General features: G+C 42.4%; 1 protein-coding gene and 1 non-coding gene across 2 annotated transcripts; one reads left to right on the forward strand and one right to left on the reverse strand.

Annotated features, from left to right (window-relative positions):
* Positions 1–9842: 9842 nt before the first annotated feature.
* On the forward strand, positions 9843–9915 carry TRNAT-UGU (transfer RNA threonine (anticodon UGU)). The gene has a single exon. It is a non-coding gene; the product is annotated as a tRNA-Thr (tRNA).
* Positions 9916–9982: 67 nt separating this feature from the next.
* On the reverse strand, positions 9983–23330 carry HHIPL2 (HHIP like 2). Its single transcript, XM_061989637.1, is given in 10 exon segments — positions 9983–10125; positions 10793–11137; positions 11841–11923; positions 13426–13507; positions 14959–15098; positions 15445–15583; positions 15873–15973; positions 17103–17403; positions 17406–17754; positions 22947–23330. Coding segments are annotated over 10 exon segments (2067 nt in total).
* Positions 23331–23412: the final 82 nt, after the last annotated feature.

The raw sequence follows: 23412 nt of genomic DNA on the forward strand, positions 1-23412 counted from the left end.
ATTTCCTACTTCTGAGTATACCAAAATAATGACCCAGTCTTTCCACAGGAGTTGAATCAGTTCAGCTCCACATTGTAGAAATTATGGTCTTGATAAATACTCTGCCCTTCAGCCAGTCCTGGCTGGAGATTACAAAGGAGTCACTTCTAAATTTACTCACATAATAGCAAGGTAAATTGGGACAAGCATTTCCCAACACACTAAAAGCATTAATACATCAATTACCTAAGTGAATTAAGATACTTAAGATATCTCCTCTACTATACAGCAGATTGAGCCATCCTTCAAGTAAGTTTTGGTCAGGAGAAGAATTAATAGGCATGTATAATCTTTGAAAGAGATTTGTCATGTATGAAGAGCAGCTGCTGATATTTATGCCCTACAGAGAGGCTCACTTGGAGTTTGATTACAATACTTTAATGTTCTGATTTTTGAATTACACTCAAGAACAATTTATCCCCTCATGCAGATGCTATCTAAGCTCATCAGTCCCATTTGACATTCTCAGGGGTGCTTTTAAAGCTTTTGGGCACATTTGATCATGGAGTCAGCTTGACAATTCTGCTTGAGAGGATTTGTCAAAGCCATTAGAATGCAGATTGGATGCCAGCGTTTGACGGATGTAGTATCACCTGCGTCAGCCTTCATTAGCTAGCCAGGACCTCAGTGGTAGATATATTTGCACTATTATGGAGTGAGCTCATTTAAAAGAGACAAGACTCAAACCAAATCTTTACACAAAGTGTAATCTAAATCCTCAAGATTCAAAACATTTTCATTCATTCTCTACCCACTCATTTTCAGCTCTGTATGATGTGTTACATTTGGGAAAGCCAGAGAAAACAGATAGTACCCTGAGGAAGGCTGTAATCTCAGTCAAAAGCAGGGAAAACGGCAAAGGAGACAAACCCAGTCACAAAGCTGAACTGTGGGTCCAAGCTTACTCAAAAGAAGCCTGGGAGATTTCAAGGGTCTGCAAGACAGTTTGGTCCTTCAGGAGAAAGGAAGTAAAGAATCTGAAGCAGTGAATTACTTACCACTTTGAAAACCTGACAATACTCTGAAACATACTCAGAAACAGTAGCATCTATCTAAAAACTGAAGGAGGTGAGAGGGGGCAAGCCTATGGAAACAGTGTCAGAAGAAGATTTCATTGCTCAAAATCTGTCCTGCAAGCTTTCTGAAATGTGGTACAGGAAAATTTTACAGCAGCAACTTCGGGAGGAAAGGCTTCTACCAATTACTAGCATAAGGCTGGAAGCAGAATCTCAGCTTTCCAGCATTCCAGACTGGTCACTTTTCAGATTCTTTTCTGGCTCATTTCTAACAGAAACTAGATCTGAGAAACAGACACTCAGCTGGTTTACTATCTGAAAACAAAGCCATTGTTAGATTTTACACAGTGAGGCTGCAGCACACCTATGTCCCATTAGCTATTTTTGTTCACCTCATAAATTGTAGATACTCAAAACTTAGCGTGTATGCAGGACCCTTAGCAGTTTGACAGTTGAAGACAACAAAACCAGAGTACATAGAACTGCAGCTGCTTGTGCAATCCATGTTCAAAACCTGAAGCAGCAATGGGAACTAAGGGACTGAATTTCAGAGAAGGGCTTTGATATGACACAAATTCACAAGCGAGGAAGTATATAGAAGCCTTATATCCATTGACTTTTCATTTCAAATTTGTTCTGTGACACATGTTGGTCCAGTCCAGCAATTGGAAAGATGAATGTATTCTCCTGGGGGAAAAAAAAAAAAAAAACACAGATGCTGAACCACACATCTTGTCCACAGAACAACTGATAAGCCTGTATGTACACAGGACTACAAGTATGCCCATACAGCCTAGCCCTAGAAGCAGAGAAAGGAATCGGTAAATTCCCATTTGCATTGCTGGGCCACCAACTCTCCCTGGGGCCTGAAAGCCCTGGTCCTTGGCACTCCTCCAGAGTACATTTCTGCTTCAGCAGAAGTATCCCTGGGAGGTGAGGACAGGCCTCCAAACCCCTGGAGCTCGGTGCATGACTGTTCCCAGGCATATGAGGAAATGGGGGCAGGATATTCTGAACTAACTGCTCAGAAGACTAACACACGACCACTATTGTGACTCTGGCCCACAAATCATTGTCTCTAGCAGCACACATACGGCAAAATCTGAAACAGAGCTTAGAACAAAACTGTATTTTCAGTTCTCTTACCTTTCCACATGAAAGTGGAAGGGAGGAATCACCTAGTCCAACTATCAAGTCCAGCGCTTAAGCAACAGATGGCTTTTCACCGTTCACATGTTATTTATTATACATGCATCTTTGTCTTAAGAGAGCTCCAGAATAAAGAGTTTATTCCTTAATTAGCATAGATACCCTGATTCAGATGTGTTTCATAGGAAAGAAAACTTGAGCATTTGAGGAAGGTGCTTGATAGTTGTGCCAGGTCTTTTATTTTGCCTTTTGCCTTTATTTTACCTTTCTACCTTTTGTGCACGGTAGACCCACACATTTGTGTCTTGCCAAAAATTCAAGCCCTTGCAAACAGACAACAGCCTCCCACCTACACCAGCGCTGACCACGCTGGGATACATTCCCATTTCCCTTCTTCCCATCGAGTCACAAAAGGAACTTAGTACCTGTAGCTTTACAGCTCCTTGGAAGAAACAATCACAAAAGGTTTATTTAAAACAAGGATACCTTGCCTATTAATCAGCTTTGTTCCCCATCTCTAGAAACAGCAACCAACAACAAATGAATCTGTTCATAATCTTTTTTCAGAGGCAGGGAGTTTTGAGCTATCTTGTTGCTACATTTTCATTTCATTACGGCCCACTGGAAATCTTCTGAGTCTATTTTTACAATGATAACAATAAGACTTGGCATGTATAGAGCGTGCTACAAGCGCATCTGCCATCCCTTTGGGAGGTTGCAAGAGAATTGCTGGACAGATACAGAAAGAGGACACAGGGGTAACAAAGTAGGAGGGTGTGTATCAGAGTAGGGATGTGGAATCTGGATCTCCTGGTTCCTCTGCTTCACACTCAATCCTGAATGGTCTGTTTTCCAAAGAATTTTAAAAGCTTGCTTGGAAAATGTGATCAGTACATTTTTAATTTGGTTTTCTTTGGAAAACAGTTCATGTAACCACACTAATTGCCAACCACACTCCTGAGTAACTTTCAAACCCGCTACCTGATATCAGCCAAATTTAAGAGGATTAATGGCCTCAAAGATGATCCTACATTCCCACATTTTTTTTGAAACTAACAACTGAGCAGGGACCTTCAGGTTAGCATCTCCAGCAAGGGAGCTCTACCTAGCTGCTCTAGGCTTTGCTTGGCAGCACAAACATTACTGTGTACATACATACACACATGCTTAGTGACAGACTGTCCTGGTTTTAGCTGGGATAGGATTAATTTTCTCCCTAGTAGCTGGTCCAGGGCTGTGGTTTGGATTTAGTGTGAGAATTTTGTGAGAACATTGATAACACATTGATGGTTTAGTTGTTGCTAAGTAGCACTTATCCTAAGTGAAGGATTTTTCTGTTTCAGCGAGGAGTTGCACAAAGAGCTGTGAGGGATCATGGCCAGGACAGCTGAACTAGCCCAAGGGCTATTCCATACCGTAGAGCACCATGCCCAGTGTATAAACTGGGGAGAGGCAGCTGGGAAAGGCAGATTGCTGCTCAGGCATTAGGCAGCAGGTAGTGAGCAATTGCATTGGGCATCACTTCTTTTTTCTTGGGTTACATTTCTCCTCTTCTTTCTTACATTCTTTTAATCACAAGTATTATTGGTAGTATATTTTATTTCATTTTAGTTATTAAACTCTTTTTATCCCAACCCACAAGTTTTACTTCTTCTGGATTCTCCTCCCCATCCCACCGGAAACAGGGAGGAATGAGCGGGTGGCTGCCTGGTGCTTAGCTAGGGTTGAACCATGACAGAGATCAAGCAGAACATACATAGCTATGGGCCAGCTATTTCCTGCCTTGTGGACTTAGATGGGGGACATGTGAGGACAAGAAGCTGGGTGATAACAGCACACAGTTTTCAACGTGCTGCCCATTTTGGGCAGCTGGCAGAGCTGACAGGCAGACCTGAGCTGAGGGGCACCATGTGGCCACGCTTCATCTGCGGGGAGCTCACAGTAGGTTCAACATGGTTCAGGGAGTGAGAAGCACACTCAGACAGAGGACAGCACACACAGCTTCACTGCTTGAAGCATGACAAGATACATGCTACAGCGCTTTCTTCCTCCACCTAATGAAAGATGTCAATCCTCTCTGGCAGCTCAAGACGAGGAAGCCCTCACGCTTTCCCAGAGAGGTGAAGCATTAGGTGACCTCACTCTGTTCCGCCCTGGCTGGGATCCAGGAGCATCTCTGTCTTCAAGGCAAAGGCCAGGCATGGTTAAGACCTTTTATGCACTTTGAAGAACACTATGTCCTTTGGCTAAGATGCAGGCTGCCTTAATGTTTTCGACAGGGAGGAGATCTTTTTGAGTAGCACCATAAATGGTTTTGACAAGGAGATCTTTTTGATAGTAACATAAGTAGATTCAACTTCTTTTTAATCCAGGCAAGGAAAAAGATAGATACTCTGTCTCCTTCTCAAAGTACATAACTGTCATGAAAACATCTTCACTTGCAGCCAGGTTAGCTTGGAACAGGTAACATCTTGATTTTTTAGTGCCACACAGAATCACCAGCTACTTCGCAATCACAATCAGAAAAACTTTATTACAACAAATAGCTTAAAATCTGACCTGGATCAGGAAATAACTCTGAAGCAAAAAAAATCAACCTCAAAAACTTCTGTTTCAGGGAGAAAATAATAAGCATTTGAAGACAACATCGCTTCTGCTTGGATTCTCCACATTAAGAAAAGTGCATAATATGTTTATTAGCTTCAAGAAAAAAAAATGAACTGCCTCATGTTCCACAACAGAAGAACACAGAGAGGCAGACAGACCATTACTCTGGAGTAAGGCTTGAGAACAGTGACAGCATCTCCTCAGAAAAGTACTGATGCTCAGATATGAGCGATGAGCACCACAACACTCATTCCATGAGCTGGGCTAAGAGCTGCATGGAATATGAATGTCTTTACATTCCTCTTGTGTACTATGTCACCTTTCTGAAGGAAAAAAAGAAGAATAAGTAAATTTTCATAGGTATGTCAATACCTGACTCTTCTTCAGAGCAGCACTAAATGCTGTTAAAAAGGCAGGAACTGTTTCTTCCCATGTGATAATAGATGATTCTCCAAAAGAAGATTGAGACTACAAAGTAATTTTGAAAGGCTGTCTGTTGCACATTTCAACTTATTTCCTATGGGAAGCAGAGAAGGGGCAGGGTGCAACATCAGTATCTCACGCTAGGACGGAGCAGGGATGGAAGCAGTGCACAAGCTCAAACTTGGAAACAGCCTTCACCGCATCTTATCCAACTTGTAGTGGAAAAATAATAGGAAAGTAATTTTGTTGATTTTTACCTATGTTCAAAAAAATTGTGGTTTGTATCCAGTGCTTCAAGGACCAGTGAATCATTCCCATGTAATTTGAAGAAAAATGTTTTTAAAAAAGATTGATTGGGTCAAAATTGCAGAACAACAGGACATTTCCTCAGGCATATCTCAATCAGACAGGACTTAAAGCTTCATATGCAGAAGAGAAGGGAGGCCTCAGTCACATGTTGAGATCCTTCAGTGCCCAAAACAACCCTAAAACAACTCCAAAAGCCACCCAAACTTAGTAAAGTCAGGGAAACGCTTCCTGCTAACATTTTACTCAAAAAACAACACCTTGCATTTGTACAAGACAAAATAATCCATCAGCACTTGCCAATTAAAATGAATACATTAAACTCTGACACTGTTAGGTTACAACAGACTTTAAGAAACAAAACCAACAGTACTGAACCTGCCAAACACTCAAAACCCTCAAAACAACCCGTTTCATAAAAAGATCAGAGCTGTGCTGCAAGTTCTTTCTCACAGAGGCTGACAAGGAAAGGCAAGCATGCGAGTTTTGCTGATCTGTAATTCTGCTGAGATAATCCCAGGTGCACTAGGCTGTCCCTGGGGCACAGAAAATCAGAGGTGAAAAGGAGAAAGGTAGGCAAGCTGCGACAACCTGTTAGGAGACACATCATGTCTGCAAATAAAACTGCTGCTGCTATTTATTTCCTACTGCAGCAGCCCAAAACTGGGAGCCAGTTTGTGCAATAAAGAACTGAATCCTGCAAAACACCAGTAAAATTGAATTCAGCATGGAACTAGATGGCAAGCCAGGCAAAGGAGTTTAGAAAAAGAGGACACTACACTGTAAGAGAAGTTCTAGAGATAATTCATGAACCAGCTATCTGAAGAGTCATTCCTTTGGTTCACTTCTATTAGCACGTGAATGCAAGATATGGCAATAAGATCATATGGAATATGCATGAGATTAACTCACTGCTCTCAACAAGAAGATGGACATAAATGCACAGCAACACACTTGACATCTGCAGACTGGCAGCAGCTTTATACAGTTAAACACATATTTGTCCAGTTAAGGACAATCAGGGTGCTAATGAGGAACAACTAAGTCATTTTTTAATAACCACCTTGGTCCAGACTGTGGGTAAAACCACATCCATTATTATACTAGCTACTCATTTTTTTCCTAGCTTGATTCTTGTCCTTGGTGTAGAGGTCTAGGACATATCTTTCAAATTCTGCTCCCCCCTAACAACTTTCCTCAGGAAAGGGAAAATTTTCTGCATGCTGCTCCCAATAACCTTCAGCATTTCTCCCTACTTTGAGAGTGTCTGTGTTAACAAAACTCTTCCATATGAAAGAAAAAGCCAAATGTTACACCTTCAAGGCATTTTGCAAAAGGCCTATCTGCTTGCTTTCATAGGGCCTTTACTACACAGCTGCTATGAGCTGTCCACTTTTATCAGCGTTAATTCACTGACCCAGATGAAAAGAATGCACACTCCGGAAGATCTGATTTAGCAAAGAGGACACGCAACACAAGTTTAATCTTACTGCTAATCAGCAGAAAGTTCACCAAGCATATATAAACGTGTATCTTTACATGTTTGGCACATCTTTAAAGCTAAATTGTTCTACAGATTTTGGGTTTTTTAAAAGAAACCAAACAAACAAAGCAAACACATCTGTGGTAAAACTTACTGTTTTCAGCAGTGGAAGTCGCAAAATTTTTTTCCTCAATCCTTCCCATGGTACTCAGGTTCCACCTAGTGGCTTTCAGCAGCCATAAACAGAACACTAGGCGGGCATTTCATCACCTAAAGGCTTAATTTTCAAAATCTGTACGTCTAGTTGCAGAAGCATTCATAAAGTCTTCTTTAAACATGCAATTTATCTTGTCATCCCCTTAAAAATTATCTGGGTCCCCTGACAGGAATTTTGCACCACAGTTATTCTAGTTTCAACATATAAAGCAGAAGGAGACTGAGAGGATCATAGACTGGTAGGAATTCTGGAGATCTGCTCAAGCAGGTTCACCAACATCAGGTCACACATGAACACATCCAGGCAGGTTTGAAAACCTCCAGGGGAGACTCCACATCCTCCCTGGGCAGCCTGTGCTAGGGCTCCATTAGCCAGGGTGGGCTGGCAAAGAGAAGTAGCAGCTTGCAGACAGCAGTTTTATAGTGCTGCTGAGCCTGTTAAATAAAGCAGCTGCCATGTCCCTCCCCTGTGCCAGGTCTCACCAGCAGAACTTGGTTGGTACAAACTCATCACACCCAGTGAGATGGGTCTCATTTAACTGCTGACATTTTCAACATCAACTCCCTCCACAGCCAACTGAGAAATGAGTGCCTCTAGGCCATGATTCAAATGACATATTTCAGAGATTTACCTTGAGGTGAGATGAATTGCATCCTAGAAGCATCTCATTTCTTCAATTCCATTACAAAAAGAAGCTAGAAGCCCTACTGATAGCATAGTACCTCCATTCAGGATCCGTGTGTCCTGAATCCTACCCAGGGTGTTTAAGACTGCCTGCTACACAGCAATTTGAAGTGTAGCCCACCTTGCAGTGAGCTCTAAGCAAGCAGCAAAAGGAACCAAAAAGCAGTACAACCACAAGAGTTACAGACTTAGGAACTAAGTGACATGAAGCCATCCTATTACAAAAAACTCAATTTCAACACCGTTGTGTTCTCAGAATATGTCTCACCGTGTTGCTCTGCTCTGTTAGATTTAGGTAGATTTGTCTTATAGCACGAAAAGCATAAGACAGTTCTTTTCCTACCTACTTTAAAGTTATAAAACAAGCTATGCTTATACTTCAGTTCCCTGAGGCATTAGCAGAGCTTTACCAACTCCAAAGAGTCACTATCTTCAAAGGGAACAGGAAAAAAAGCAACGATCAAAGAAATGTGAAACCACTAATTTATCAGCTGCCACATTAGAGGTCAAAAGTAGATTTTTAAAGTAATTTTAGTGTCTTACATAAACAGCAAGAGAAGAGTTCACCAGAACCAGTCTAGTTTGTCCACAGAGATCATATCCATTGAAATAGAAGGTGAAATTAAAAAAAGAAAGAAAAAAGGAAGTTGATCTAGTTCATGATTTGTGGAGTGTGGGATGGATGAAAGGTCTTTAACTCCTTAATACAGTTTTTTTCTGTCTATTCTCATTTCAAGGAGTTTTACTTTTGGTCACACACAGTTTGAGGCAGGCACCCAGCAAATCATGTCTGCTTTTCTAGAATATGACTCCATTGTGCAGCAGAACTGCTCAGATTTATTAGTCCATAGTGGTGCCTCTCAATTTCCTCTCCACAGCTTACCTTTTCACTTTCACCTAAACTTTCATGGAGAAGGATTGCATGTGACAGACTAGCCTCTTTCTTTAGAAAAAAAAAAAAGGATAAAAAGTTCAATGATTTCAAACTTCTTTGCTTTGTAAAAATGAAAAGAGAAACTAAAGTCTCACAATTACTATATTGCCCTTAGGTTCACACTCTAGCCAACCTAGACTTGTGGCTTATTTACAAGATAATTAAACCCCTTTTTCTCTAACAGTTATTTCACAAAACCTGAGAAGACTTACAAGACCAAGCTGACAATAATCTTTCTATTTAAACTGGGGGTTTTTCCCCCCTCCAAAACTTTGCACAAAACCATACATGGTACAGCCTTACCTCCCAGAATCTTGGATCGGGTCTCACCACAGAGAACAGCTGCTGCCCCCCTTTACAACATGAAGACACAGTTAGATGGACTGGGAGCTGGAAAACACTCTAGCAACCCTTACAGCAGCCTTCTCATGAGCCCCCATTTGCCACTGCACTACTTCTCACAGCAATGGTGGGTTTACTCTAAAATTGCAGCAGGTGCATGCAACCGGGTGATAAAGGAGGGAAGGCAATGCTGAACAGCTGAGTGCTGTGCCGGGGGCGGAGCTGGGACTCGGGTCCACACACACCTCAGGCACAGATTGTTTGGTTTTGGCGTAGGGCACCTGTGTGGGAGACTTTGAGGAGCCTGGCTCCGAGCTGGGGGTGTGGCGGGTGAAGCGGCCCTGCCCTCGGACGGGAGGCGTGATGCCTGGCGCCCGGGGCTGCCCGTCCCTCTACTGTGGAGCGGTGTGGAAGCCTGTGTGGTGCTTGCACAGCTTGGCCTCTGCTCGCACGAACGCGGGCGGACATCCAGGCGGGAAGGCAGGGCGGAGCGGCGAGCAGCCCCTGGGGCGGGTACCCGCCCAGGGGGCCGGCAGCTGGGTCAGTTTCAGCGCCGAGGCCTGTGAAGCGCGCCGGAAGGCCGAGCGGGCGGTTGCCCGCTCACAGTCCCACCATCCGTCGGCAGCGCTACAACTGATAGGTGGCTCCATAGCTCAGTGGTTAGAGCACTGGTCTTGTAAACCAGGGGTCGCGAGTTCGATCCTCGCTGGGGCCTCCTGAGTTTTTTCCCGTGATTAACTTTTTTTTCCCGTTTTTGACCGAGGCGAGAGTTCCGCTCCGCGTTAGCGGAGCCGCCTCCACGGGGCCAGCGGGGACGCGAGGGCGGTCAGCCACCCGGGCTGCAGACGGATGTAGTTACCCGCCTTCTGGGAGCTGCTGTTTGCATCCAAAATACCCAGAGAAGGGTGGTAGAACACAAATATGACTTCAAAAGTGAAAAAACAAGGTCGTGTGCTTCAGCTCCCTCTTAGACACCCTCCACGCGCAGCCTAAGCCTCACTTCTCTGGAGCTGAGAGTTGTTACGGTCCGTCTTCCACGGTGGATAATGCAGCCTCCCACTGGCCTTGCTCTCCCCCCTCTCCTTCCAGCACCTAACTGCTCATTAATTTCACATACCTTGGAAAAAAAAATACTACTTAGAAAAATACTTAAGTTCATTGTTTCAAAGGCAATTACTCTTAACGTGCTCTTTTCAGTGCCTTTCAGTTAAAGGAAAACAAAGGTAAGATCACTAATATGTCTGTTTCATACTCTAGGATAAAAGATGCAAGTCCTGAACATCAGAGGCATTTGGATTTATTACATAGTCCTACACGGCCAAATCTACCCCAGGAATGTCCATCAGAGACTCTCAGAGCTACCTATTTTCAGAACAGGACATCACAGTGGGATTAGTAAAGACAGGTACTATTTGGCGCTGCTGAGGTTAGCAGAACATCTAGAGACACTAACAGAGATGCACCCAGAGCATTACCAGAACAAAGCAGCTGATTCTATTTAGTCACTATTCAAACCATTTATTTCACCACCTTCTAAGTGACTTGTTTTTTCTGGGACAATACTGAGATTTAAAAGGCACTTCTTTATCTACTCTCCTTCATTGTCATTTCCATTTTTCCATTGGCTAGGGCTACTGTCTTTGAAAGCAGCTTCTTGGTTCTGGTCAGGTGGGAGTTCTTTTTTGGCACAGGTGGTGCTGGTGTAGTTCTGGAAATGCATGCAGGCTTCTCTTCCTGCTTTGCCTTGTTAGGTCCAGCCTTAGTTTTGATTTTCTGTCTCTTTTTACCAGCTGTTTTCAATGTTGATGCTTTTATTTTGGTGGATGTGGTCTTTTTAGCATGCTTAGAGGATACTGTTGGGATGGCAGCAGTGGGGGTAGAGGATTTTTTTGGAGGCTTGGTTGTTGAGGGTTCATTAAGCAGCTCACAGACAGTATCTGAGGAAAATTATTAATATGGGTTAGCCTCTCTGCTTTACAGTAGCAGAAGGCTAATTCAGAGATATGACTGATATCAACCTTTATTAGAGCTACAGTTAAGAAAAATAGCTGACATTCTGAAAGAAGTACACACCATATAAATCCCTCCTCTTCCATCAAAAGAACCTTGAGTTTCATGGAAATAAAATTTGTTTCATTTTAGAAATGATGGATATATATGTAAGGAAAGTAATTCCAGGTAGAATATGATGAAACCTTGCACACTTCTCTGGCAGACTTAACAACATTAATTTCTCACATTACGCTAACATCAGGACATAAGAGAGAAAAAGGCCAGGAGAAAGCAAGATTGACTCCCTTAGATGTACAGAGAGGAGATTATTTATTTGTAACAGAGCCAGGGATGAGATGCTCAGAACTTCTCAGAACAAGCCCAATGCCTGAATCAAAGTCATTGGTTCCCTTGTGATGCCCATTTACACTATTATTGGGCAACACTTATAAAAAAAATCAGAGCCTGGAATTAAGAAAAGGCTAGCATCTAGTAGATGACAGAGGCACACATTTAATGTGATATCCTAACTTCAAGATTGCTCCTGCTCAGTGCTTCAGTTCTTAAGACAGCTAAAGATTTCAGTCACCTGCCTGTAAGATGTTTATACACTTTGCTTCTCAGTAAAACGAAACTCTGACAACTCACTTGCATGTGGAAAAAATTGTATCTGTTTACTCTTTGTTTTCACTGGAACAGGCTTGTATTTACACTTCCGTGGTGGAGCTCACCTTGGGAAACAGAAAGCCATAGGCAGATAGGAGAGATTAAGCACATTTCTTTATTGCAGAGGCACACATCAATCCCCGCTTGTCGTTTGCCTCTGCTAGAAGAGGCATGAGAGCACTTTAGGCACCAGGAGTGCAATGTTGGTGGAATTTAAGAGCCTAACAAGTGCTACAAGCCATAAAATCTCTGTCTGAATAGCAATAGCAGCTGGAAGGCTGAAGCTTCTCTTCTACCACCCCTTCTGGTCAACTTCTGCTATCAGGCAGACTGGGATGTCTTTACTCAACATCAATAGCTGATCGGTTTTAGTGTGGGTTAATTTGTTTGTGCCTTCATGAACTTGTAACCCACCAAAGAGTTGAAGAGTGCTGGTTAGGTGTGTTCAGCTACATGTCATGCTGCTGGAGGCACAGCACAATAACCATCACAACAGGGAAATGAGAAATACAATTGAATCTTAAAACACCTCCCCCCACCCCTCCCTCTTCCCAGGAGGCTACAGTGGGAAAGAGGAGAGAGTTTCTCATCGTAATCGTCCTGATGGCACATTAGGAGTGGCAAAGGGACTATAGGGCTATTTGGAAAGAGCATGCCCCAGCTCTCAATGTTTATAATATTTCATTTTTTTAATTGAAAACATTACATTTTGGTCAGCCACAGTTAATATAGTTCGAAAGCTTCTTGGCAGACAAGCTGTTAAAGGCAAGAGTCTCCTCAAGTAGTTACAGCAAATAAAAGACTCCAGTTCCTATCCCCATCATCTTGGTACGGAGCTTGAATTAACTATCTAGTTTTGGATTTAACTTCCCAAGAAAACATAACTTGTTTTCTTCATTTCGTTGGCGTCTTGAGATCTTAGCAACAGCACAGACACGTGACCACTGTGTCTACTTACAGGGTTATTTGAAACTCATTGAATGCTTTTCAGCAAGATCCAAAAGCTTGGGAGAGGAAAAAATACATAAGCATTCTTATTATTGTAAAAACAGACTTCAGCAAGAATCAGTGGGGAAAACGCATTTTGCTTGGAAAATAACTCGAGTTCAGGCTCCAGTCATTTGAACACTGCACAAACCACCAGGTTTCACTCCTCTTCATGAAGAATAGCTGAGCTGTTAACTGCAGTTTATTTATATGCAGGTACATCACAGATACTTGATGACATGACCTTGACAGATATGGACTGTCATTTTTAAAACACCACTGTGCAATACTTCAGATATGCAACCAAGGAGACACTATTTTGATCCTTGCTGTTTCAGACCTTTAAGGTATCTGAACTCTATTTTTGGGTGCACAGATATGGTGAATGAAGAATAAATTCACTAAAACTGATTAAAGTTGCACTGGATGTACAGTGGGTGAATAAAAACTGAGGACTGGTCACGGCTATCAGTGAGATTATGTGTCAGTAGTACTTTGCATTCTTTCTGCTATGATAACTGGAAAATACATGGCCATTAGACAAGAAAATTGGCACAGAAAAGAATCTTTAATTACTAACCTTGCAGGATCAATAAACTTGTAGAGTGATCCATGTGGTGCATAGGCACTAGGGTAAGAAGTAGACATAAAATACAGCTCATCTAAATGGAGGTGAAAAAAGAAAACCAGTCTCAGATTCAAGCACCCAAGCTGAATCCCAGTTTTCCATTTCCCTCTCTTTCCTGCTCTTCACTATTCATGTGGTCAGAAAACCCCTTCAAGTCATTCCTTTACTCATGTCTACCAAGAAGAGGGCTTTGATCTCACCCTGACCTGTGCAGGTGGATTCCCAGGGATACCAAGTGATCTCTTGATTGCAGCAGAATCAGAAGTTCCATGCAGAACCAGCAGCTCTCATTTGAGCACGGTGCCTGACCAGGACCTCCATTACCTCATGTCAGTGGCCTTCTAAAAGGTTACTTTCCTCTATATAAATACGTTTGTGGGGTTTTTTAACTTGTTTATACCAAAGCAGCAGCCAAAAGCTACAAACAGAGAAAGACCACACAACAAGTATTTAACCATCTCACAGTCATACAAAATCCAAATCCAACAACTGCTCCATTTTCTAATCCATGCAAGACAGAAGCTTCTTATTCCTGTGTGGTTGCTGAGGAGAGGAACTCATGCCTTCCCCTTCAGCACTTACTAGAATATCCAGGCAAATTATAGGAGCTTGCAAAAGAGGCAAGACTGGTGTGTTAGAAATTAAATGGCATCACTATAGTGCTTTCTAAAAGAATAACCAAAGAAACATTTAACATCCACTCACTCCACGTGTTAAAATTGTACATATTTCACAGTAAAACCTGCATCTCTGACTGAACATGTAGCTAGGATCTTTTTGTTACAAGCCTCTTTTCTGCTGAATCGTGAAGCTTCAGAGCTCACCAGAGCACATATGTATTCTCAAAAAACCTGCAGACAGTATGAAAGTGAGTAAAGTATGCATTGGTACTTTCACCTTGGTGAGAGATCTGGTCATCACTACCACAGCAACAATCCTATGCACTGAGACATTTCTACTAAACTTTAAAATTAGTGGCTTTTCTCACCCCCAAATAAAGCCTTGGTCTATAATCCACAGAGTGAAGTGCTGTCATTGAGAGTAAGACCGGCGAATTGATACCAATGAAGCAGGGGAAATTCAGATAAGCTGGAAAAACTTCAGGATGAATTGTTACAATGAAAGAACAAACTGCATTGGTATAGTCTTTTCATTAATGAAACAGCATAAATGAGCAACAGAAATACAGTGGAAGACTGAAATAAACAGGAGTGCAAATTCCTTAGAAAACCTGCAGCATTCAGACTGAATGTGCATGTATCTGTCTCCCGAGCTCTCCCCATCAAGCTGATCTGCCACAGTCTCACAGGGCAAGGGACCTCTCCTTACTACCTGCCAACCCTACCTTCTGTGCTGAGCTGGCAACAAACCTGTTTTGCAGTACCTACTCTCTACTAGTATGTGAGAAGCAATACAGATATTTGCCCTGCAATACAGAACCAACCATATAGTTTCCAATAAAGGTAGGGCTAGCATGATGCCTACCTGCTTCATCCTCAGCAAATGAAATCTATCTGTAAGAACTGAGCATTCCAGGGAAAGCACAAGCTCTTGTGTTGCCAATGCAGGTATCTTGCTTCTTCCACTCATTTGCCCACTTATCTTCCTGTAAAGCCATAAGTCGACTAGATGGAAAATAAAACCTTGTGTTTTATACTTCCATTATCAAGATTAGTTCCTTACAAAATCATGCATTACTGAAAAAAAGGTCAGTGACTATTCATTGGCATTAATGGCCATGTTTTGGAAAAATAGACCTGAAAAAAAGCAAATCCAATTCCAGGGACTTCAAATTGGAGGAAATTTAGATTCCAGCAAAAATGTTGTTGAAATAGTCAGAGCACTTAATCTAATACACAGGCATTCAAGATTCTCATTTGCTTCACCTCAAAAAGGCTTTGGGATGCTCTAGATGCTTATTTGCCTAGATAAGGCAAAGTTGGGTACAGAATGGAAGCTGCAGAGAAAAACAATTGGTCTCATCCACTCATGAATTCACCAAAAATATAAAGTCCGTTCAAATTGGGCGATTCACATCCTCTGTACACGTAACCTCCGGTGACCGACTTCCCCACGTTGCGGCCATACGTGAATATTGGAAGAATGTCACCTGTTAAACACCAAAGGACAAAGAGGGAGAAAATCTACATCCAGAGAGCATCAAAAAAGTTGCTCAGTGACACTGATGGGCACAAAAACAACTAGAAGGACCAGTACAGTTGAACAAACAGCATAGCTATGTTTCAGCGGGAATTTGGTAACCTACTCTGAGACAGAACAGAACCAGGGGCTTTAAGGAGCTCTTCTGTATAGTTGCTTATCAAGGCTTATTCACGATGAGCTTCCAGAATACTTAGGACCAAGAGTCTCTGCATCAGATGAGCAATGTAGAAAGGTACCAGCCTGCAGGAAATATTGTATCACGATTACATCGACCACTTTGGCAGGGATCATCTTTCCAAATTCCAGTAGTTTTAGAGAAGGGAATAAGATCAAACAACTGCACATGAACTCAACACCTTCACAGGTTTGCTGACATTTTCAGCACAATGTGTGTAAGTGAGCTCCCTCCATTTTATGCCATGACATTTACAAAATAAAGGCTCTGTCTCTGTCAGTGTTAAAAACCACATTCAGCCCTTTCTCAAGCTGACAATCAGGACCCACAGAATTACAGTCTTGTCTTCACTTTTCTTGCTTGGATCAAGTATCTCCTCTTGAATGATGAGGATAAAGACCATAAATGTAACTCATTAAAAACTGCAGATTAACAGCAAAATCTAATTCAGTTTTGTTGTCAATTGAGGATTGGGCCATTAAAAAAAAACCTAACCAAACAAAAAAAAAACTTGATAGCCGTGTGGATGCCAGCACAGCAGAAGAGAAAGGTTGATAACACATGCTCTACAGTTGCCTGCTCATACAAATGTTTCTGGAATCGCTACATGAGCTTGAGACCAGCTCTCTACTTCCAGCATTTAAGGAACATTATAACAATACCCAGTTCTTCTGTCACGCTTTCCAAAGAGCTTTATGAAGACCGCTGTCCTGGTTTAGGCCCATCAGGAAACAAGTGCTCTTCTACAGGGAGCACTTGTTGCCCTGTAAATCTTTGATTGCCACTTTCTTACATAAGAAGCAGTTGGTGAATGTGAGAGCTTCAGAAGCATCTTAAGGTGAACGTGAAACTAGAGAAAATAAGCCCACTAGTAACAAATTCATCTCCATAGCTAAGAATTAGCTTCTTTTTTGCTTAGCGGGGTGATAGGGCAGTTGGACACACATCAGAGTGAATGAATGCTGTAGTGAAGCATCCCTGTTCTTCTGCAGTACAAACTACATTTAGGGCAGATATAAATTCCACAATAGGCTTAACACTATTATTGCTCTTTAGTAAACAAGAGTGGAAGAGGGAGAACAATGATCTGAAAGCCTAGTTCCCGACTCCTCTTTTCACTTTTGTTTCTACTTAGCTATATGACTTTTAGCCAATCAGTCTCTAGTAGCTTCATAGCAGGCCAGTCACACACTTGAACTGAAAATGTGCCGGCTCTGCAGCGGGGAAGGACAGGCACAGAGAAAAACCATTTCTCCTTGTGGCATACAGTAGCAATCAACATGAACTTCACCTTTCTGAGCGTGGATCGTCTTTGTTAGGGTCAGACATCATAACCTTTAATTCACTGATCCTGATCTTTTCCACTCGGTTCTTATCCGTGTACGAGTAATAGATGTAAAACTTCCCATTGTCCCTGTATTTGGGGTGGAAACTCATCCCCAGAAAGCCCCTCTCATCCCCTACCCATTGCGTAGCCAGCACTATGCTTTTAATGTCCAGAAAGGGCTCCTGCAGCCAGCTGCTGTCAGGAAGATAGACCCAGACCATGCCCACCTGCTCGGCTACAAACATGTGGTGGGTACGGTCACGGTATGCACCATCAGCACTGGGTTCCTCAGCCCGTTGGCAACCTCAGTCAGACAGAGCTGGAGGCAGCCTCTGTGGCCCACCACCACACAGCCCAGGTTGCAGTTGAGGTCAGTGTTCTTCAGCACATTGGGGAAGCAATAGTCCTTGTCCTGTAGGTGAAGGAGGTTGCAAAAACATGTCTTGTTTGTCTCGTGGCATTCCTGGATGTGCTTATTGCTCGTCACCAGGCTGATGGCAGAGTGGCAGTTAAGGTGAAACTCAGAGCAGTAGTCAAAACAAAGCCCTGGGAGGTCTCTTAGCAGCATCCGAGGGTTTTCTGCATCATAGAGATGTGCAGCGTATGGAGAACATTCCTAGAAAGTACAAGAAAATAACTATGTGGGTGCATACAAGCAGGAGAAGCCAAGACACCTTCATGGAACCAAATGGGTAATACAAAGAAAAAGCAGTAAGGAAGAGAACATGGGACATCTTGGAAGTGAAGTGGTAGACATTAACTCAGAATATCATAGAATCACAGAATGGTAGGGTTGGAAGGGACCTTTAGAGATCATCTAGTCCAACTCCTAATATGGCCAAAGGGGATTTAGAGGTCAGTAGTAGTTTCCTTTAACAAAGCACAATCAGCTGCACCTAAATTATGCCCAACAGAAATACATCCGTGGAGGCTGTGAGCTGTCCCCTGAAGAGGATTTTAAGGAAGCAACAGGCAGCTGCTTCTTGCAATCTAGCCTTCCCTTTACTTTTAGAAATTCCCCTTAGATTCCCCTTCTAGATTTTTAAACCAGGCACATTGTAACCTGTTCTTAACAGACTGAGAGAAGAATTTGTTAACTCACTCACTGCAGCAGTCCTTTGTATTATGGAGAATGTCAGCCTTCACACTTCAGTCTTCTCCAGACCAGCCATCTCAAAGCTGGACATATCTTTTATGTCAGCTAGCATCATTGGCTTTTCCAGCTATATTTAAGATTTTATTTTAAGCCAGTTAAGCCCATACCTAGGTCTAATCAAGAATTAGGGAAGAAAGAAAAACAAAACCGGTACAGGTTCACCCGCATCTTCAACACTGCATGGCTCTGGTTCTCCCAAAAGCAACACAGGGGAACAAACCCACAAAGACAGTGAAGAGCCACGAGGACAGTCAAAGAGAGCAAACAGATAGGGAGGGTGGAACTGAGCAGTCTCGAGCAAAGAGGATCAGCCTGACAGAGGTCTGTAAATACCACAACTGACACTGAGAAGATGGACGAGGCTCACTTTACCCCGGAAGAAAAGTGATGGAGCATCATATAAAAAAAGGTGAAACTCTGACAGAAAAAAAATGGAGGTACTAAAGGTGAACATTGCTTAAATACACAAGCTAAATTAATTTCTGGTCTAATGACATACATCCTCCATTGTGTGCATAATATCCCAGAAGCAGGCTGTAGTTGAGACTTGAAAACAATTCAAATAAGTAAATACCATCTTACACAATTCATGTTGCTGCCATTGACTCTATCTGTGATCTTTAGGGAGAAAAAAATACTGCAGGCAACTTTTGAAGTGCTATGTGTCTAAAATTATATCCCTTCAAATATGATTAAGTTTTTAGCTGTGGAAAATACAGATTAAACACTGAAAACAATCAGGCATTGTGTTTGAATCTGTACCTAAATTTCAGCTCCTCGTCTTGCAAAAACCCAGGGCCAGAAGTTCCATAAAATACTTCCATTAAAATCCCACATTAAATTCCATTAAAATCAGCACAAAGTTACAGAATTTAAAACAGAGGGAGCCAAATCCTGCAGAAATATTATTTTACTGGTTTTCATGCCAGTAGCCTGAAACAGTCCATCCAGAGTTTTTATTGGGCACATATGTAGGAAGGTAAGTATATAGACAGTCAGAGAGTGAAGAAGTACTACATTAATACTTTTTTCTGTCTCATTAAACAAGTTTGCTTCATTAAACAAAATCAAATAAATTCAAGGCAGTTATACAAGCATTGACTTGGGGTTTTTTTTGGTGCAAATAGCAGCCTTTCCAGGATATTTAATGGGAAAGCTACAGACCTTCATTCCAAACCTAGTACAGCAAACTGTTTTCTTTGCTCATAGAAGAACCCAAGGGCTTTTGGCCATACTAAGAACAGACGTGACTTGTAAGTAGTAAAGCCATTTCAAGTCTTGGAAGGTGTAAGTAAAGTTTCTCACTTTTCTTTGCTGCCATTTGGTTATCAAGCTGCACAGAACTAGTGTCTGTTACTTATATATCACATCTGTAAGGAACCTCTCTTCCCAAACCAGAAGTCCCCAGTCTGCAAAGGGGCAGACCTGTCCTCGCAGCCTGACCCCAGGCCTGGATAGCAGAACCACACCATTTTCCCTGTTTAATGTCTTCCCAGAAAGAGGAAGGGCACCATTAGGCCCTTGGTGCCATCCCCCAAAGCCAGAGCTTCAGGTAAGCATCTTTCTGTTCTCACTTTCTCAAAGAAGAGGAGCTTTTGGGCAAGGCATTCAGCAACACTTGGCTGGCACGTTCCTCCTCTGATGCTTGCTGAGTCCATTCAGCATGGCTTACCCTTTCCACTTTGAGCAGTACACCCTGACACACTCCCAGATAAGTTTGAGTTGCTAGTTTTCACAAAATATGGTGCTGATCTCAAGTGACCAGGGGACCACTCTGTGTCAGCCTGATAAGGTGTCACCAAGGAGCCTAACCTGTGCTGTATTTTGAGTCCTGGGAAGCTCCCTCATTGCAACTAACATGCAGCTGGCCCACCACTCTACTGTACACAAGTCACTGGCAGTCTAAAACTTCCCTCAGCTCTGTTCAGAAGCCATTGCATTATTAACAGCTTTGAAAACATTTTTTACTATCAATAAGTGGGAACATAGTCCAGCTCCCAGAGCAACAATGAGAAGAGAAAATGAAGACAAACCCATCATATTTTCACTGTCCCTGAGCTCCACCAACTATGTTCTGCCCACAGCATGCAGTCTAAGTGTCTCCTACAGTTCTTCCTCCTCCTCAGTAAGCACAGCCTCCAAGCTGCTGCCATGCCTTTCCAGTTGTGGGGCTTCCCACACAGTGTTTGCCTGGCAAACAACACCTGCAGCACACAGAGCCAACAAGACATGGGAGATGGAGGCCATTCCTCAGGATCTACATAAACCCTCGGGATGAGGTAGCCTTGCAGTCACTAAAGGTTATCTGCTTCCACCTCACACAAGTGTGTGTGAAGCGATACAATTAATCCCACTGCTTTACAGGGCAGAAGCAACAGAAGCTACTAAGATCAAGTTGATACTTTTCTGTTTTGTAATAGTTTCTCTGCAATAAGAGTGTGAATTCAGCAATCAAGTCAGGCCTTAAATTAAAACCAGCTTAAAAAGTATGTTGCGTTCCCTGCACTAACTCCTATCCCATGCTAATAGCATGGCTTTCAATCAGCTTGAATAAGGCTTAAGTGGTCATTTTGGATTTTTAAGCCTGTTCTGTGGGAGTTTTCTGCATAGAGAAACATCATCTCAGCCATCAGCCAAACAGCTGTTCTGGTGCATGTAGCAAGGTTTGCATCCAGGGAATTTTTATATTCAGGCAAGTTGCACCTCTTCAAGAACACTACAGGCAGTGTGTTGGGAGTTTCATATTTAATGTTAATTTAATGTTTAAATTCTTGACCAGCTCAGCCGAGGGTCAGGCTCTAAAGCTAGGAGTACTTAGAACAAGTGTAGCTAGCAAAAATACAGGTCTTGCCAGATAAAAACTGAAGCAGCTCTACCAGCAGAGCCAGATTGCTTTAGATATCTCTTCTGCCTGTTAGCATTCCAGAAAAACATATCTGGCTTAGAGTGACAGCAGGATGTGGTCTGGAACACATCCTCATCTAATCATCTTACGTCTTTTAACAAACACAGAGCTCCCCTGCCAAGGTAAGGTACATTCTGTGTCATGCTTCTGTGGCTCCGCAGGACCATTGAGACTGCCTCAGTCACCAAAAAAAACCCCCACCTTCTTCGGTGTAACAACCAGCACACCGTTCATCACCACACCAGGAAGGCTGGGGAGGAAAAAAGAAACGCTATCTGGTTTTTACTGTCTGCTGGTTCTGCCACTGAAAGAACACTTGACTGAATGAGCTGCATTGGTAGAACACATTGCTACTACCCTGATCTCCTCCAAAGATGTGAAATAAGACTGTTTTCTCTAAATCAGAGCAGCTGCTAATGATTCTAAAGTTTCATCATGATGATGCTAAAGATTCATCAATAAGCACCTACACCTCTTTATTCAAAAGACAAAAGCTAATAATATTATCTTGTCCATTGCTTCCTAGACTAATCTTTGTGTCCCCAGTTCCATACAAATAATATCAATCAGAGCACTTCTTACCATCAGAACTTTAACTGAAGTCCTGCCTTTTGTTTTTGCTACCAAATACACTTAGAAGAAATGCAAAATTAAATTATGCCCTGCAGAATGAGCAAAGAAGCAATAGTAACTTTTACAGTGCTTTATCTACCTGCAACATGTATAAAAAAGCTGCATAACATCAACAAGATGGTACAGCTAGGACACGTAACATCTTTTTCTGGTTTACCGACTGTAAGTGACAAAACTCTGATGCTATTTTTTTTTTTTTCAGCCCTAGTATCGAAAGGGAGTCCCCTCCCACCCCAAGAAGATGCCAGAATCTTGCCAGTATCCAGAGACCCTGGAAACATTTTGGTACTCAGATAATATTTTAGGGCTAAGGAAGTATTAACTTGAACAAGTTTCATACGTTATTAGTAAGTTTAAATGTGTCTTTTGGCTGCTTTCTGTTTTGGCATGCAGGAAACCCAGCTTTGCGAGATTAAGTTGTTAAAAAGGCAGGTCAGTTCCACTCTCTAATTACAGGGAGGCTCAGGAAGAACAGTGCCTTTGGTCTTTTCTGACTGCGCAGTGCTTATTCCTGTGAGCCAAGCGGATAGTGGGGAGACAGCACTGATGAAAACAGAGCAACTAAAGCCTCAGGACCTTTATAGCAGTTGTGTGAAACCACTGCCTGTTACATTTTGGTTTACTTTAACAGCCACACCATTTGGAGCATCCTCGGCAGAAACACAACAAAAACACATCCTTCATGGAGTCCAGGGACCCAAACAATTTGCCTAGCAATTCCTGTATCAGTTGATCCTGTGACATTTGGAATCCACCATTCAGTATCTGCATGCAGAAAATAAATACCGATCTGTAACTCTCTCTTTCATTTATGAGAAAATTACCAGAGCAGTAGGATTCTCATCATCACCGTCTGAGGCAAAGTTTCCATAAATGATTCTTGCTGGCAAATGTCACTATATATTGCCAGGTACTACAAAGTGCTGAACCTTACACAAAGCATTTTGCAAAATGCCTGCTGAGGATTAGGTACCATTACACTGTCAGCCCACATTTCCCATATTCCCACATCTCTCTGCATAGCCTCTTGCAGCTACTTATTTTGCTATCAGAATGACAACTAATCCCTCAAGTCAGCGCAAAGTGTAGTATAGATACTATTTTTCTGCCCTACCTGACACAGGATATCTTTGATATACCTACCACACAGCTTATGAACCTGAAGATCAAAAGAATCCATAATGCCCCAGTATTTTGCTGCAATGCTGTTGTCTCTTTCCTGGTCACAGCAGCCAAAGTCTTCATAGGCAGAGCAGAACTCCAAGTAAAAAGGAGGCTGGAAAGGCAGCCCGTAATCCAAGCACTGAGGATGCCCCAGCAGACTGCCTACCAGGCAAAACAAGGAGAGGCAAAGACAGACAAATGGGCAAGAAAAGGAAACTCCAGAGCTGCTGCTGCTCCTTTCATTGCAGGGCCAAATATATGCTTCCTTCAGTGGAGGTTTCTTGAGGTCAGATGTATAGAAATCCTGGGCTACTTTGTAGTACGGTTCATTCATGCTCCCTGCTTTATTAATTGCCGGCCACAGAGCTCAGCGTTCACGCAGGTTTGCTTACATTTTCTCTCTGAAGTTTACTATT

This window comes from Colius striatus, chromosome 2 (genome assembly GCF_028858725.1).
Source record: "Colius striatus isolate bColStr4 chromosome 2, bColStr4.1.hap1, whole genome shotgun sequence".
Taxonomy (NCBI): domain Eukaryota; kingdom Metazoa; phylum Chordata; class Aves; order Coliiformes; family Coliidae; genus Colius; species Colius striatus.